Source organism: Leishmania mexicana, chromosome 28 (assembly GCF_000234665.1).
Source record: "Leishmania mexicana MHOM/GT/2001/U1103 complete genome, chromosome 28".
Lineage (NCBI taxonomy): Eukaryota > Euglenozoa > Kinetoplastea > Trypanosomatida > Trypanosomatidae > Leishmania > Leishmania mexicana.
Genome location: NC_018332.1, coordinates 287,859 through 300,951, shown reverse-complemented (window position 1 = coordinate 300,951; position 13,093 = coordinate 287,859). Strand labels below are relative to the sequence as shown.

The 13,093-nt window shown below is 57.4% G+C and overlaps 3 protein-coding genes across 3 annotated transcripts; all 3 read right to left on the bottom strand.

The window, feature by feature from the left end:
* Positions 1 to 1,165: 1,165 nt before the first annotated feature.
* On the bottom strand, positions 1,166 to 3,634 carry LMXM_28_0840 (conserved hypothetical protein; the record flags this gene model as incomplete). Its single annotated transcript, XM_003876873.1, has 1 exon — positions 1,166 to 3,634. The coding sequence occupies one exon, from the start codon at positions 3,632 to 3,634 to the stop codon at positions 1,166 to 1,168; it is 2,469 nt and encodes an 822-aa protein (XP_003876922.1).
* Positions 3,635 to 4,461: 827 nt separating this feature from the next.
* LMXM_28_0835 (conserved hypothetical protein) lies at positions 4,462 to 4,986 on the bottom strand (the record flags this gene model as incomplete). The annotated part of the gene is made up of 1 exon (XM_003876872.1): positions 4,462 to 4,986. The coding sequence occupies one exon, from the start codon at positions 4,984 to 4,986 to the stop codon at positions 4,462 to 4,464; it is 525 nt and encodes a 174-aa protein (XP_003876921.1).
* A 4,522-nt stretch (positions 4,987 to 9,508) lies between these two features.
* Positions 9,509 to 11,107, bottom strand: LMXM_28_0830 (conserved hypothetical protein; the record flags this gene model as incomplete). The annotated part of the gene is made up of 1 exon (XM_003876871.1): positions 9,509 to 11,107. The coding sequence occupies one exon, from the start codon at positions 11,105 to 11,107 to the stop codon at positions 9,509 to 9,511; it is 1,599 nt and encodes a 532-aa protein (XP_003876920.1).
* Between the last annotated feature and the right edge of the window lie 1,986 nt (positions 11,108 to 13,093).

Sequence of the window (13,093 nt, the reverse complement as noted above, 5' to 3'; positions counted from 1 at the left end):
AGGGCCGGCGACTCCCCGTGATGGCACACACCTGGCGCTACGTCGACGATCCTGGGGAGTGAGAGAAGCGTTCCGACGCTACAAGGGAACCAACTGAGAAGGTAGTCGTGGCAAGGAGCGGGAGACCGGTGGCTGCAGCCGCAAAAGAGGGGAAGAAATAATAAAAGAAGGCAACACACTCGCACTGATGTGCACACGTGTGCGTGAGCAGGCCGTTGGATGGTCAGGGCGCTTCCCACATGCGTTGCTGAATGAGCCGCGGCGAGCAAGATCGCCGCATCGAGAGGGGAGAAAAGTGCAGAGACACAAGAGAGCAGGACATATCCGGTTTGAAGGACAAAGAGGCACCACTCTTCACACGGGCAGGGGGTGGGAGTGAGAGACGGTCGCGCGGGTGCACACGAGGGCAGCAGGGCAACGGCAGCATTTCAAGACGCTCAGAAGCCAACATGTGCGCACGTCAGGGGCATACAGAGGGAGCTGCTAGTTGCGTGCACACCAGCACTCCACGCACCACGACACGTGGTACAGTGCCACCCCCGGTATCCAAGGTGCCTCTTCTATTGGTTAAGGGCATTAACAGCCCTCGCTGGAATTTTTCTCTGTCTGACGCATGCGCGCGCTAGGCGCCGGCGTCACGAGCCGCCGTGCACCGCTGTATCATCCACCCAACACAGTGCAAAACTTCTGAAATGTGGAAGAAAAAAAATGTATACATATATGTGTGTGTGTGCGTATAAAAGGGAGGCTCAGTAGCAGCAGCAGCTGGATAGCAGAGAGTCCCCCTCTTCTCCTCACAGACCGAAAGCGACGAGAGTGGGGGGAAGGGGGGTAACATGGAGAGGAATGCCGCACACGCACACAGACTTGCACAGGGTAGAGAGGGCGGATCTCTCTGTGTGCGTGCGCGGGGGAAGCACGTCGAGCAATGAAACACACTTAGAGTAGGTGGCAATACTCTCGATGAGGCCAACAAAGGGAGAGGTGCCAAGTGGCGATGGCCTCCGCAACCGCCGACACGCCGATGCACGCTCATAGCGAGGGGGAGGGGCACATAAACCACTTTCCTTCATCCGGACAGAAGGCCCGCACAACCGCACACAACTACCCTCCTCGCTCAGCCGAAGTAGCGCACCCGCGGGTGCGCCCATTTTGGGGCGCTCTTCTATTGAACGTACAGAAGTGGGGATAGGCCACCGCTTGTCCATCCCTCGTCCTCCATTTCACTGTAGTCGTCCACCTCATGGATGTCGCACCCGTCGCAGGTTACAGTATCGCCCAAGGCTGCTGTATTGTCCGTCTCCCTCACGGAATGCCGCATCAGGGATTCCGCCGACGTTCCCGTCCCCGACTCCACCTGAAGGCGCGCGCCGCTGCTCATCTGAAGGAGCGGTGCATCAGGCTCCTCGGCGCCGCTCTCTCGCGCTGCGGCGCCATTGCACGGATACGCTCTGCTCATCAACGCCACCTCCTCCACGTTCACAAACTCGAAGTTGCCCATTCGCACGAACGGTGCCTTCACGAACGCGGATGTGTCGAGTAGCGGCTGAGGGGCAGACATACACACCGGATTGAACGCTCCCCGCAACGCCAGCAAGGGGGACGAGAAGCCCCCATTCTTGCGCACGCGGTGGATCAGCCACTGGTGGGCCCGGTACCCCCGTTCGAAGGCGCGTAGCGTCATTGCCTGGCGCACGCCGCGCAGGAAAGGATACCCTTCCTGGTCGACAGGGGTGTAGCGCCGCAGCCAGTCCTTCGCAGCGTTGTGCAGGCTAACGTCCGCCATGGAGAAGAGGACGTTGCCACCGAGAGGAAAGCGTTTGAACGCGGCACCGGCAGCGAGCGGAACGTATGGGACGCCTTGGGCGCCTTCCCGCAGTTGCCACCCCGTCATCTCCAGAACGTAAGCGGGGATCCACTCTGCACTAAAGTTGCATCGCGCAGGAACGGAAGACGTTGGCGAGCTCGACGAAACGGCAGCAGCCGCTGTGTCCCATCGCCGTGCAAGTTGGGCACGGCAGCAGTTGACGGCAACAGCACCTTGAAGACTCTGGCGTGTGAGAAAGTGAACGGGTGGGTTATCCATCAGCTCCTGTGCCACTGCCGGCTCGTGCAGCTGCGACACGTTGAACCAGCATTCGCCTTTGCACCACGCCAAGAGCTTATTCACGCGAGTCGGCAGCCTTGTTTGGACGATGCCCTGTTCACCTTCACGTAGGCGGAGATGGAAGGCGAGAAGCGCGCGGTGAGAGAAGAAGAGTGGTCGGGGGTAACCACACAGCAGACACTGGCGCGCGAGGGCTCCCGCAACCCTGGTGCTTTGCAGGTAATTCTTCTCCATCTCCGGCTTCTGGAAGCCGTGCAGTCGGATGGCCCCACACCGCTGCCTGTGCTGAAAGAACTCCACGTGTCGACCGGCGTCGGTCACTGCCTGATCGGTGCTAGGTCTGTCATCACCTGCACTATCGGCCGTCTTCCCCTCGTCGTACTGGTCAAGGAGGCGGGAAAGCAGCGGGTATGCGCGCAGCTTCGTGGAAGGCAGCCTCATGCCTTTCGCCGCAATGTCGAGCTCGTGCGCGGTCGGGAAGATTTTGTCGCCGCCGGCGAACTGATCTGCGCAGTAGAAGGCGGTGGCCTCCATACCAGCGGTAAAGTAATTGCAGTATACGACCGGTTCATCGTTGGCGCGTTCGGGAAGCAGACTTGTGCCGAACCGCTCCTCTGCCTGCTTCAGTGTCAGCCACAGTCGCGACACGTACTTGTGTTCAACGGCACGGTGCCGCATCAGCACTGCGGTCGCCAGCGGGAAGCTGATGTTGGTGTACGTGTGCGGCACGTAGTAGACACAGAAATGCGGGTTGTACCGGCCCGGCACTTCGGTGTCACACACGGAATAAAAGCTCTGCCGCCGCTCCTTTGCCCCGCGCAGACGACGCCAGTAGTTACTCCACCTGTAACTCTCTTGTTGCCACTTCAGCAACTGCGCGGTCGTATCGGTGCCGGTCAACAGTGACCCGTTCAGGGCGAGCGGGTGCTGAAAGGGGGCTAACGTGTCCCAGGTGGGGTCGGGCAGGAGAACGGGGGAGAGGCTGGAGTCCCCCGCTTCTGTCAGCAAGGAAGTGGTGCACTCTGCGCCGCCGCCGTTGGCTGCGCTGAAGTATTCGCTGAAGTTCTTCCTTCTCGCTTCGCGCCCCGATAATGGCAAAGCAGTGGCGGTGCGACAGGCCACCTGTGTACCCGCGGCGGCAGCGGGTGTGAAGGACTGGTTTTGAATGCGTGTGGGGCACTGCTCAGGTGGAGTGAGGCACGACATCATGAAGTCGACAAATCCCTCGAGTAGATGCTGGTTGGATGTCTGCTCAGCGTTCACAAGGCATCGGTCTACGCCGATAGCCGCCGTCACATCGCCCATGCCGTCACCCGGGGTGAGGGTGAGATTGCAGAGAGTCGCCTTCGGCAGAATGTACACATTGTAGGGCTTGAGTGCCGTGTCGAAGGCTTTGCGCGGCACCCACACGTCACTCTTTAGCTTGTGACGACGCGCAAAGGCGACGATCTGACCGTTGAGGGTCTCCGGGAACAAGGCGCCAGTGAAGAGACGCTGCTGGCGGCAGCGCGTGTGTAAGCCATACATGCTGGCTCTTGTGCTCTCGTCGCTGATGTGCTTGGCTGTGTGTGAGAGGGGTGGGGTCGGGGCCTGTCCGAAAGTTTGGCTGGCAAGGGCACGATGGAACGTCGCGCAGGTGCCCCGCAGAACTGTCTGCGATGCTCCCTCAGGTAACCGCGTCTGCTCTTCCCCGCGCGGCAGCGGTGATGTTAATCAGCAACGCTGCAACACATGAAGGCGTCAGGGAGGCTGGTGTGCGGGCAATGATGCGGTGGAGGGTGCCACGTCTGCGTTGCATCGTAGGTGAAAGAAATGCAGAGGTGAAGTGTAGCCGAGCCAACGCGCGCCACGACGCGAGAAAAAAGGAGAAAGACTGGGCAAAGTGGGAACACGGTCAGTGGTGCATGTGATTTCGGCACCAGGAGCGAGGGCACCGAAAGAAACGTTAGTGTGCCTGCTTGACGAGCAGAAGGTGGTCCTGGACGCACGATGAAAAGAGAGAGAGGGGTGCCCGCACAGACACACAGCTGTAAGTCTATATGGAGTGCACAGGCGACGCCGCAACAGCTGTGGCGGTGGCGGATGCGCTGAATTGCGTTGCTGATTGTGTTTCCTGCTCGCCGCGCGTGCGCCTCGAGAGAGGGAGAGAGAGCCGTAGCGACACCCATATACGCGGCATTGTCACGCTGCATTTATTTATTTTCGGGACCAGGTCAACACAAAGCCAATGCCATTCAGCGCAACACAATGTTCGCGCACTGGGCAGGCACTCCACGGACTCGCCAAACCTCCCCGCTTCTCTGCTTGCATACGGTACCAAAGCTTTGCCGCTTGCCACGAGGACTGCAAAGAGCCTACCCCGACAGCTCCGTCACGGGGACATCTGCTACAGAAGCGAAGTTGGCCAGGCGCGAGGCCATGGAGAGTCGCACCTCGGAGCACCGCTCCGCGAGCTCCGCCGCCAGGGCCTCTCGCTCGTGACAGCGGCGCTGGACGCACGTCTCGTGCCACGTGAACTGCCGCTGGAGCTCCGCTGCGTACGCCCCGGCGACGGTGTCTACATCGCTATTATTGCCGTCATCTTGAGGGCTCGCGTCTACACCATGCACGTGGTGTGCATGCAAGGTGGACCCTGCAGCACCAGATGCTTGTCGCCTACCGCGACCGCGGCCTCCTCGACTACGCGTGCCACCATAATTACCGCTTTGTTTTTTGTGTGCCTGTGCTGTCTGGTGTACCACTCGCTCGGCTGCAATGGCACGAAGGCGAGAGAGGTGGTACTCGATCCACTCATCCAAGTTCCGCAGCTGCTGCATATAGCGCATGATGTCACACCGACTTCCGTGCGTACTCGCAACAAAGTACTCCAACTCGTTCATCCTTGTCGCCCAACACCTGAGAACACTCTTTTCTTTCTCGAAAGCGGAGGAACGTGAGGTGCGATGACGCGTGTTGATTAACGAGGAGGAGGGGGAGAGGGTGGGTCGATGTCGGGGCCAAAACAAAGCAGAGAAACGAATAGACGAGCAAAAGAGGGCAACTGGGCTGGGAGTGTCTACGCGTGTCTGTATAGACTCCGCAGACAAGCGCTGGCGACTCCAAGCTGGGAGAAAGAGGGAGGCACACACTCACAGGCACAGGCACAGGCACAGGCTTCGCCCCTTCGATGATGATCCCTCCCCCTTCCCTCCTTGCTTGCGGTGGCACATGTGTCCACAATCGCAGACTGAGCAACAGAGCTGCCGCCGGCCGCCGAAGAGGAGGAGGAGGAAAGGCCGCTCCTCTCGGTTTGCTCACGCCTCTTATTTCGGTTCCTTCGATGTGTGTTTCTCTGCGGTTTTCCCACCAAGCCGGGTGAAAAGGATGGGCGTGCTCTGTAGGTTGCAGTGATACTCGCCACGGTTCCGAGTGTGAAAGAGTCAACCACGAAGCCCTCCGAGACTTGTGGGCAGAAAAACAAGGAAGCGCAAAGAGCGGCAACGCTGTGCGAGAGTCATGAAGTGCGCTTGCGTGTGAGCACTTACAGACACCTGGGGTATGAGCCACATACACACAGAGATAGAGAGAGCATAAGGGCCGCCTCCATCGCGGCATGATAAGAATACACGGCAGGTGTGGAGAAGACATAGAAAACCACCAAAGCAGGGCGAAGAGCGTGGACAGTGAGCTTACGTGTCAAGAGACCGTTGAGGTGAAGCCGGAAGAGGGGGAGGAGTGACTTTCAGCAGCCACCTCCGGTAGTCATGGATACCCGTCCCCCAACCAGCCTGATTCACCTTGAAGCGGAAAGAGACACGTACGGTGGCTGATTACTCGATGAGAGCTATCTTCTGTGGATGCCATCGACAGCACGAGAGCTCGCAGCCTCCGAACACCGACGACGACTGCGTGTACAGAGGCACGTACATACAAAGAATGGGCCGGCATGTGCCTGTGGGAAGCAGCATGACACCGCTTTCACTCATCCCCTCCCACCTCTCCTCCTCCGCTCAAAACTCCGCAGCAAATCACACCGACAGGATGACGCAGCAGGGAGAAGTGCAAGCGTAGTGATCACAAAGCAGAGCTTGCGAGACCGCTTCTCGCTCGTTTCCTGTACTGAAATTCCTCTTTCGCTGTCTTTCCTTTTAATTTTTTTTGAGGAGGGCGGGGGGGGGCTCCTATGAAAGGAAGCATCGCTGCTGTTGTGCTTCCCTGCTCCGACGAGGAGAGAGTGTGTTGTGTGGCGCCGCTGATACGCGTACACACGCTCGCATGCATGCCGGGCCACCCGCCTAGCAACCCTCCCATGAAGAGCAGCCGTACGGTGAGAAGCAGCAGAGTCCCATCGTCAACACGCACACATACGACAGGCACACAAAGAGGAAAGAAACACGATGGAGCGGGGACACAATTCAAAACACGCGAGTAAGCCCGTAAACCGCACAGGAGACAAGCAACCCGCTTCTCCGCTCTGTTTGCCTTTTTCTTCTCTTCATCGTTAGAGCACAGCGTCGCACGCAGTAGGCACGTGTCGGTGCGCATACGCCTCTTGAATGTCGTGAAAACCTCCTTCCAGTCCGCCATCATGCACATGCGCGCACAGAGAGAGAAGAAAGAGCTAGTGACCGTGGTCACAGATCTTAAACACACACACACACACACACACACGAACACCATACAGAGAGAAGGGGGAAGCAGGAGAAAACATATAAAAAAATGCTGTGGTCAAATCGGCGCACGCATCATCGTCATCGACATGATCGTTCTTCCCCTTTCGATCGGCTGAGATGGAAAGGAAGAGAGAGTAAAACATAAAAGGCGGCAACAAGAAAATAAACCGAGTGAGGACGCAGAAATGTGAAAAGATGCAAAAACAGCGCGCGACAGGTGCTGCTTCTGTGTACGTGTGTGAAGAGAAACCCTGCGCACACGAAAAGGAGGAGCACTCCTACGTGCTCGCTAAGAGATAAGACTGTGCCACCGAAATGATAGCAGTAGTAGTCCCCAGTCTCCCCCTCCCCCTCTCCCCATCATCACAAGCACAGCTACGCGCGCGCGCACAACCTACGCAATAAACACCACACACACACATACACACACAGACAATAATCATAATAGTACTAATGATAATAATAGTGCACACGTGTAGGATTTGTGAGTGTGTGCCGCATGACCGAAAAGCCAAAAAAATATATATCATGGAGCACAGAAGAGAAGAACGAAAGCGAAAAAAAACGACGAGTATTCGACTCTCGCCCGTAAAGAAGGGAAGGCGATGACATCGCGATCGGAGCGGCCGCCTCTGGTGGAGAGGGGGGAGGGGAAGATAGACGGCGTAGACAGTGCCAAGAGGGAGGAGGCGCAAGTAAGGGCAGGAGGTCGACACAAGATCAAAGTGCGTGTGTGGGGGGGGGTAGGGGGAGGGGAGGTAAAGGAGGTGGAGAAGGGGGCACAAACAAAGTGGCGAGCGTACGGCAGACAAACGAAAAGCATGAAAAGGAAAAAAAACGCCACGCGCCTTAGCAACAGCAGCAGTGACAAGGACATTAGTGGCAAGCCGTCCACACGCGCACACGCATGCCACACCAAGAAAAAGAAAAGAAACATGAACCCCAGGAGTACTCCTTCGGACACAGGAGAAGCGGGAAGAAGTTTTTTTTGGGTTTGTAGTTGAGGTCTCGTGTTGGTTTACGTGTCTGCCGTTCAGGCGCGACACGCATGCACGTGTTAAAGGGGAAGGTGGCATCCATAACCCAGCCGTCCCTCTCACTCCTATGTTTCTCCCTCCAGGGTGGGGTGGGAGAGAGGGAGAGGGGGCAGCGAGCCACCAGTGAAGATGGAGAACGATAGAACGGCACATGAAAAAGGGGGAGGATAAAGAGGAGGGGGGGGGGCAGAAGGACGAAGGAGAAGCCCAGAAATCCCTTCTGATGGGAAATCATCGACAGCAATGGCGAAGATGAGCCACCGCGAAAACACAAGGTACATCTCTTGGCAAGGAGAGGACTGGTGCTCGTTCTCCGTATCAGGTGTCGATGTGATACGTTCGACGATGCACCCACACAGCCGCTCTCGCCCTCACACCCTTCTGGCTCCTTGTTTCAGCAATGTCCTCTGAGTGTTTCATAAAGAAGACATATGAACCCCAGACGGTAACACACCTCAGCGAGCGACTGTGCACATGCAGCTGCTACCCTTGTCTACCTACCCCCCTCAGTAGCCCTCGCCTTCCCTCCTCACGCCAAACACCACTCATTCCTCTCCACGGTATGCTCTTCTTTTTCTTTGCCTTCGTGACGAGCTCCGAACTCTCTGCAATCCACCCCCACTGCTCACACCCTTGCCCGCCCACCTACTTGTCCTTCACCGCCACCCTCCTTGAAGTGCCTTTGCGGCTTCCCTCCCCCATCTTTTTTTTTGAATCGCATCAACTCATTCTTTCCGCCTTTGCCGCATGTGAACTGAGCCGTTGCTGCTTCTTTTTCCTTTTCTTTTGTTTTGCCCATTCCTTTACGTACGAGCATGAGGCCGCACTGGTATTGTCTGCAGCACACACACACGCGCGCATGCACGCACGATTAGCCTCTCCGTGCCTATGAAACACACGAGCTTCGTCAAGGCCCGGTGGTCTCTCTCGCCATCTGGGCGTACATTGGCGCCAAGAGAATGGGAGAGAAGGATCTAACAAAAAAAAATGCACCCTTCCTTGTCTCTCGTAGCCGTCGTCTCACCCAACTGCGCGCCGACTTCCCCTCAGCCTACATCTCTCCCAAGACAGACATGAAAAGAAAGGAAAACAGGCGTTCGTGCCAGACTCGTCCGCTACGCCGCCCACCCAAGGAACACACGCACAGAGAGGAGAGAGACACACACAGACACACACGCACGAAGGATTCCTTGGTCCCTCCCTTTTTTTCCTGCTGTGTGTGCATGCGTATGTGTATGTGCGTATATATATATATATATATGTTCGATATTCGCTGTGCTTTTTGTATGGGTATGCGGTTGAACGTTACAGGGAGGGGTGGGGTGGGTGAAGGAAGAAGGAGCGCGAGGCGAAGGCGGGGAGAGGAGAGCGTCGAGGAAGGACAGAACAAACACAGGAAAACGAGAGGCCGTGGAGGAGAGAGGGAGTGCGAGGAGGGAGCACGCATAACACACGCAAAAACACCCACAGAGAGAGAGAGAGAAAAAAAATCAGACAGACACGTGCGGGATCGGGTGGCTCATGCTATTTTCGCTTCCTGTGACTAACTCCGGTGAAGAACGCATGGGCGCATCTACGGTTGTGTTAGGCGCTTCCCTTTTTTTTGAGAGCGTAGATGACGGTGCGTCTTCAACCGGTGTTGCTCACCCTCTTGAAGGATGGGGGATGCCGCCGCCAGGCGGTGCCTGTCCCTCGTCCGCTTTTCAAGGTTGCTAACTGAATCCCACCAAAGGCAGCGGAATCTCGCGCAGTCGGTAGACACCGATGGTGTCGTTGCCGCCATACACGAAGCCCATCTCCTGTGGGCACCACCGACGCAGCTCTCGGCGCACCGGGTAATCCCGCACGAGCTTGTAGTGGGACTTGAGAAGCATGTGAAAGCGCCAGTCCCCCGTCGCGGCGGTGTCGCCAATATAGATGAGCACCGAGCCGCCCTCGCGCGTAAAGTACTCGAGCGCCTCAAAGGCCATCGAGCTCTCCTCCCGCTCCCGAGAGCCAAACGGCGGCCAGCAGAGCAGCAGCACCGACTGCTTGCAGTTGAACGAGTAGAGGGAGATCGGGCCCCCTATGGAGACATGCACGCTGTATGTCCTCCGCAGCGCCAGCGCGTCGAGGGCGAAGATGGGGATGGTACGCTTGCCGTAGAAGTCGCACCGCACGTCGTCGAAGGACGTCGTAGGAAAGCGTTTTCGATCCACCGCCCACTCTTCTCGCAGCGGCACCTGGTGCATGACACGGTTGAAGATGTGCTCAATGTACCCGGCCCCGCTCCCAACGCTGATGATAGACTCGACATTAGGAAACTCTTGCACAACACTGTTCATCGCGTCACGCGCGTGCACCGGTGAGAGGAGGCTCCATGCAAAAACAATGCTTGCCACGCGGTGGGCCTCGAAGGTAAGCGGGATCTTGAACAAGTCCGGCAGCAGTCCTCGGTAGCGATCCACCTCCGTCTTGAACAGCTGGTAGTCGTCACCAACGCTGCACAAGATGTGCTCCACGAGGTACGTGATGTTTGGAAAGAAGCACATCAAGGTGCAACGCGGGCACTGACGGAAGTAGTGTTCCGTGCCTAGCGCCACTTCGCAAAACTCGTCCACATGGCTGTAGCCGCACACCTGGCACGCCCACACGTCGCTGCATCGCAGCTCCGTCGCCCGCTGCGTCAGTCGCTTCAGCTCCTCCTCCGCCGACGCCCGTCGCGGCACTCGCGCGGAGGCGCAGCTGCCCTCGTCGTGCGGCAAGAAGCAGCCGCTGAGAAAGGGACAGAAGCCAAAAGCGGCGTACACCGGGCACACCGACACGCCATCTGGTTTGTAGATCGGCGTCAGCAGCGGTAGTGACCCATCCGGGGTCATCACGTACTCGGACGAGGGCCGCGCCGCCATCACGTGTGGGGAGGCGCGACGCTGGTCGCGGTACACGTGGGAAATGTAAAGTGTCAGCTTACACATGGGGCACACACACGAATCTGAGTTTTCATGATAGCGGAAGGGCGTGCACACCGCCGCCGTTTCGCCGGAGCACTGCCCGTCGTCCGAGACAAATGTGGAGCCGTTGGAGCTGCTGTAGCGCTCCCCGAGGTGGTTCGCCTCAGCTAACCCGGCCGCCGATCCTCCTTTTTTGCTCATATCGTCTGGCGTCTGAGCAGATGCGAACGAGGGTGAAAACGTGGTCGTTGAGTTTACCGTCGCTTGCGATGTAGAATAAGACTCCTCCGGGTGCTTGATGGCCAGTACCGGGATCATCGGGATTCTTGATAGCTTCTCGGAGCGCACATCCCACAACTGCAACGCGTCTGGCGATGACATGGCGTCCACCCTTTCTTCCCTCCCTTTCTCTCCTCCTCTCGTTTTTGCTAGTCCTGACCTTACTGGCGCGGTGTCGTGCGTAGCACGTGCGTGAAAACACGAGAGACTGAGAGTGAGGCGAACGAGGTCGGTGGCGGTACTTTGACGCGTGTGTGTGTGTGTGTGTGATTAGAAGGGCGTATTTTCGCTTTTGATGAAGGGGCCCGAAGAAAGCGGGCCTTGCTGGAAAGCGAAGAGCGGCGACGCTGGCCTGTGTGAGCTCCTCTCTATGGTGGCCTTCGAGATGGGCACGAGGGGAGTAGACAAAACCGAATAAAAAAGGGTGCAGACACTCACAAGCAGACACAGACACAGATGGCTTTACCTCTGGTTTTGTGGCTTCGTAGCACGAGAAGGTTAGAAGAAAAGTAACAGGAGAGAAGATATATCTGGGGCACACAGGAAAAGAAACAACTCGCTGAAGGGAGGAGGGAGGGTTGAAGGCGTTGGTCAGTGCTGCGGAGACTACCAAGTCAACAATTTCGGAAGCTTGGCCAGGAAGAGAGATGGGGAGCGACAAAGACCGAGGTGAGGGAGCTAGGTGGCCGGGGTGCAGTGACGAGGTACAACATGAGAGAAGAAAAGCAAAAGGCAAGAAAACTGGAAAGGGGAGAGGAGACGTACGCGGCACAAATGAGCGGCGACGCTCATACGCTTCTGCAGCCTCCCTCTGTGCGTGTGTGTGTATAGTTCAAAGTGTGGATACCTGCGTTGCTGCCGTGTCGACGTACTTCGGCGTCTCACGTTCCCTACCGTTGTCTTCTTGCTCTGTATTATGGTTTCCTCACGCTTAGCTTCGTGTGCGCCTGTGCGCTTGTCCGTGCGTGCGTGCGCGGGAGGCAAGGCGTTGAAGAGGGGGAGGAGGAAGGGGAGGGGGCTGCAAATATGCAGTTCAAAAGGCCGCTTCCGAGAAGATACTACTTCGGAAGAAAAAAAGGACTGTGCGCAGAGGAAGGTGTGAGTGCATGTAACCATTGCAATCGTGCGTGAGAGCGGGAAGGGGGCCAAGGTGTGTGTTGCGGTTGTGTGTGCGTGTGCACGCGTTGCGTTGCAGCAGGGGCAAGAAGCAAGTGGAACACGGAAGGCAGACGCGGGAGGGATGAGCGAAAGAGGATGCGGCCAGCTGGGGGGGGGGGAACACCGAAAGAGGCCTTGGCGCAGAGATCACTGGAGATGAAAGCGGGCTAAATGAAGAGAAAGGAGAAGGTCGAGGCACGCAGACAGCACCTCTACAAGTCACCCGTGAGAGCGCTCCTGCAAGCTGACCCCCTCCCTCCCCTCAACGCCTACTCTGCCGCTTGCATGGTGGTAGGTTGCCAATGATGGCGGGCGCAGATGCGCGCCTTTTCCCTCTTGCCGCATGAAGGAGACGATGAGAAGGACACCACTATACCGCCAAGAGCAGCCAGCACACCCGTGCAACAACCCTCCCCAGGTGTTAGACGACGCCATGAAGGATTCATTAGAGAACACACGCATTCCGCACATCGTCCCCACTGTGAGTTTCTCTTCTTCTCCAGCCCTTGACAGCTCCGTGAGATTCGCGCCCCTTCGACATCTTCCGTGGGCGCGCGTTTGTTTCTGGAGAGGTTTCGTTGTGTAGGTGCGGGGGTGTGAGTTTCTTTACCCTTTCGTCTCTTAGTGTGTTGCTTAGTGGCGACACCGAGCTAATTATGTGCTTCCGCAACTCTGCCTTTTCTCTCATGACGATTGATTGAATCCGGCTTACTTTCGGCATGCCGGTCTCTGTTACCGTTGTGCTGGCCACTGCATCCTTGGTCCCGTCTCTGACGGCCGCCTTCTCCCTCCCCCCTCCTGCCTCTCTCAAAGAAGCGGCGACGATCGCACCCAGATTAGTGCGCACATGCGTCGACATTCACAATGGAGAAGATAATAAGAGAAGCGGAAGAGGCGCTTCGCTTCCTCAGAAATGCCGGGTTTCGATCA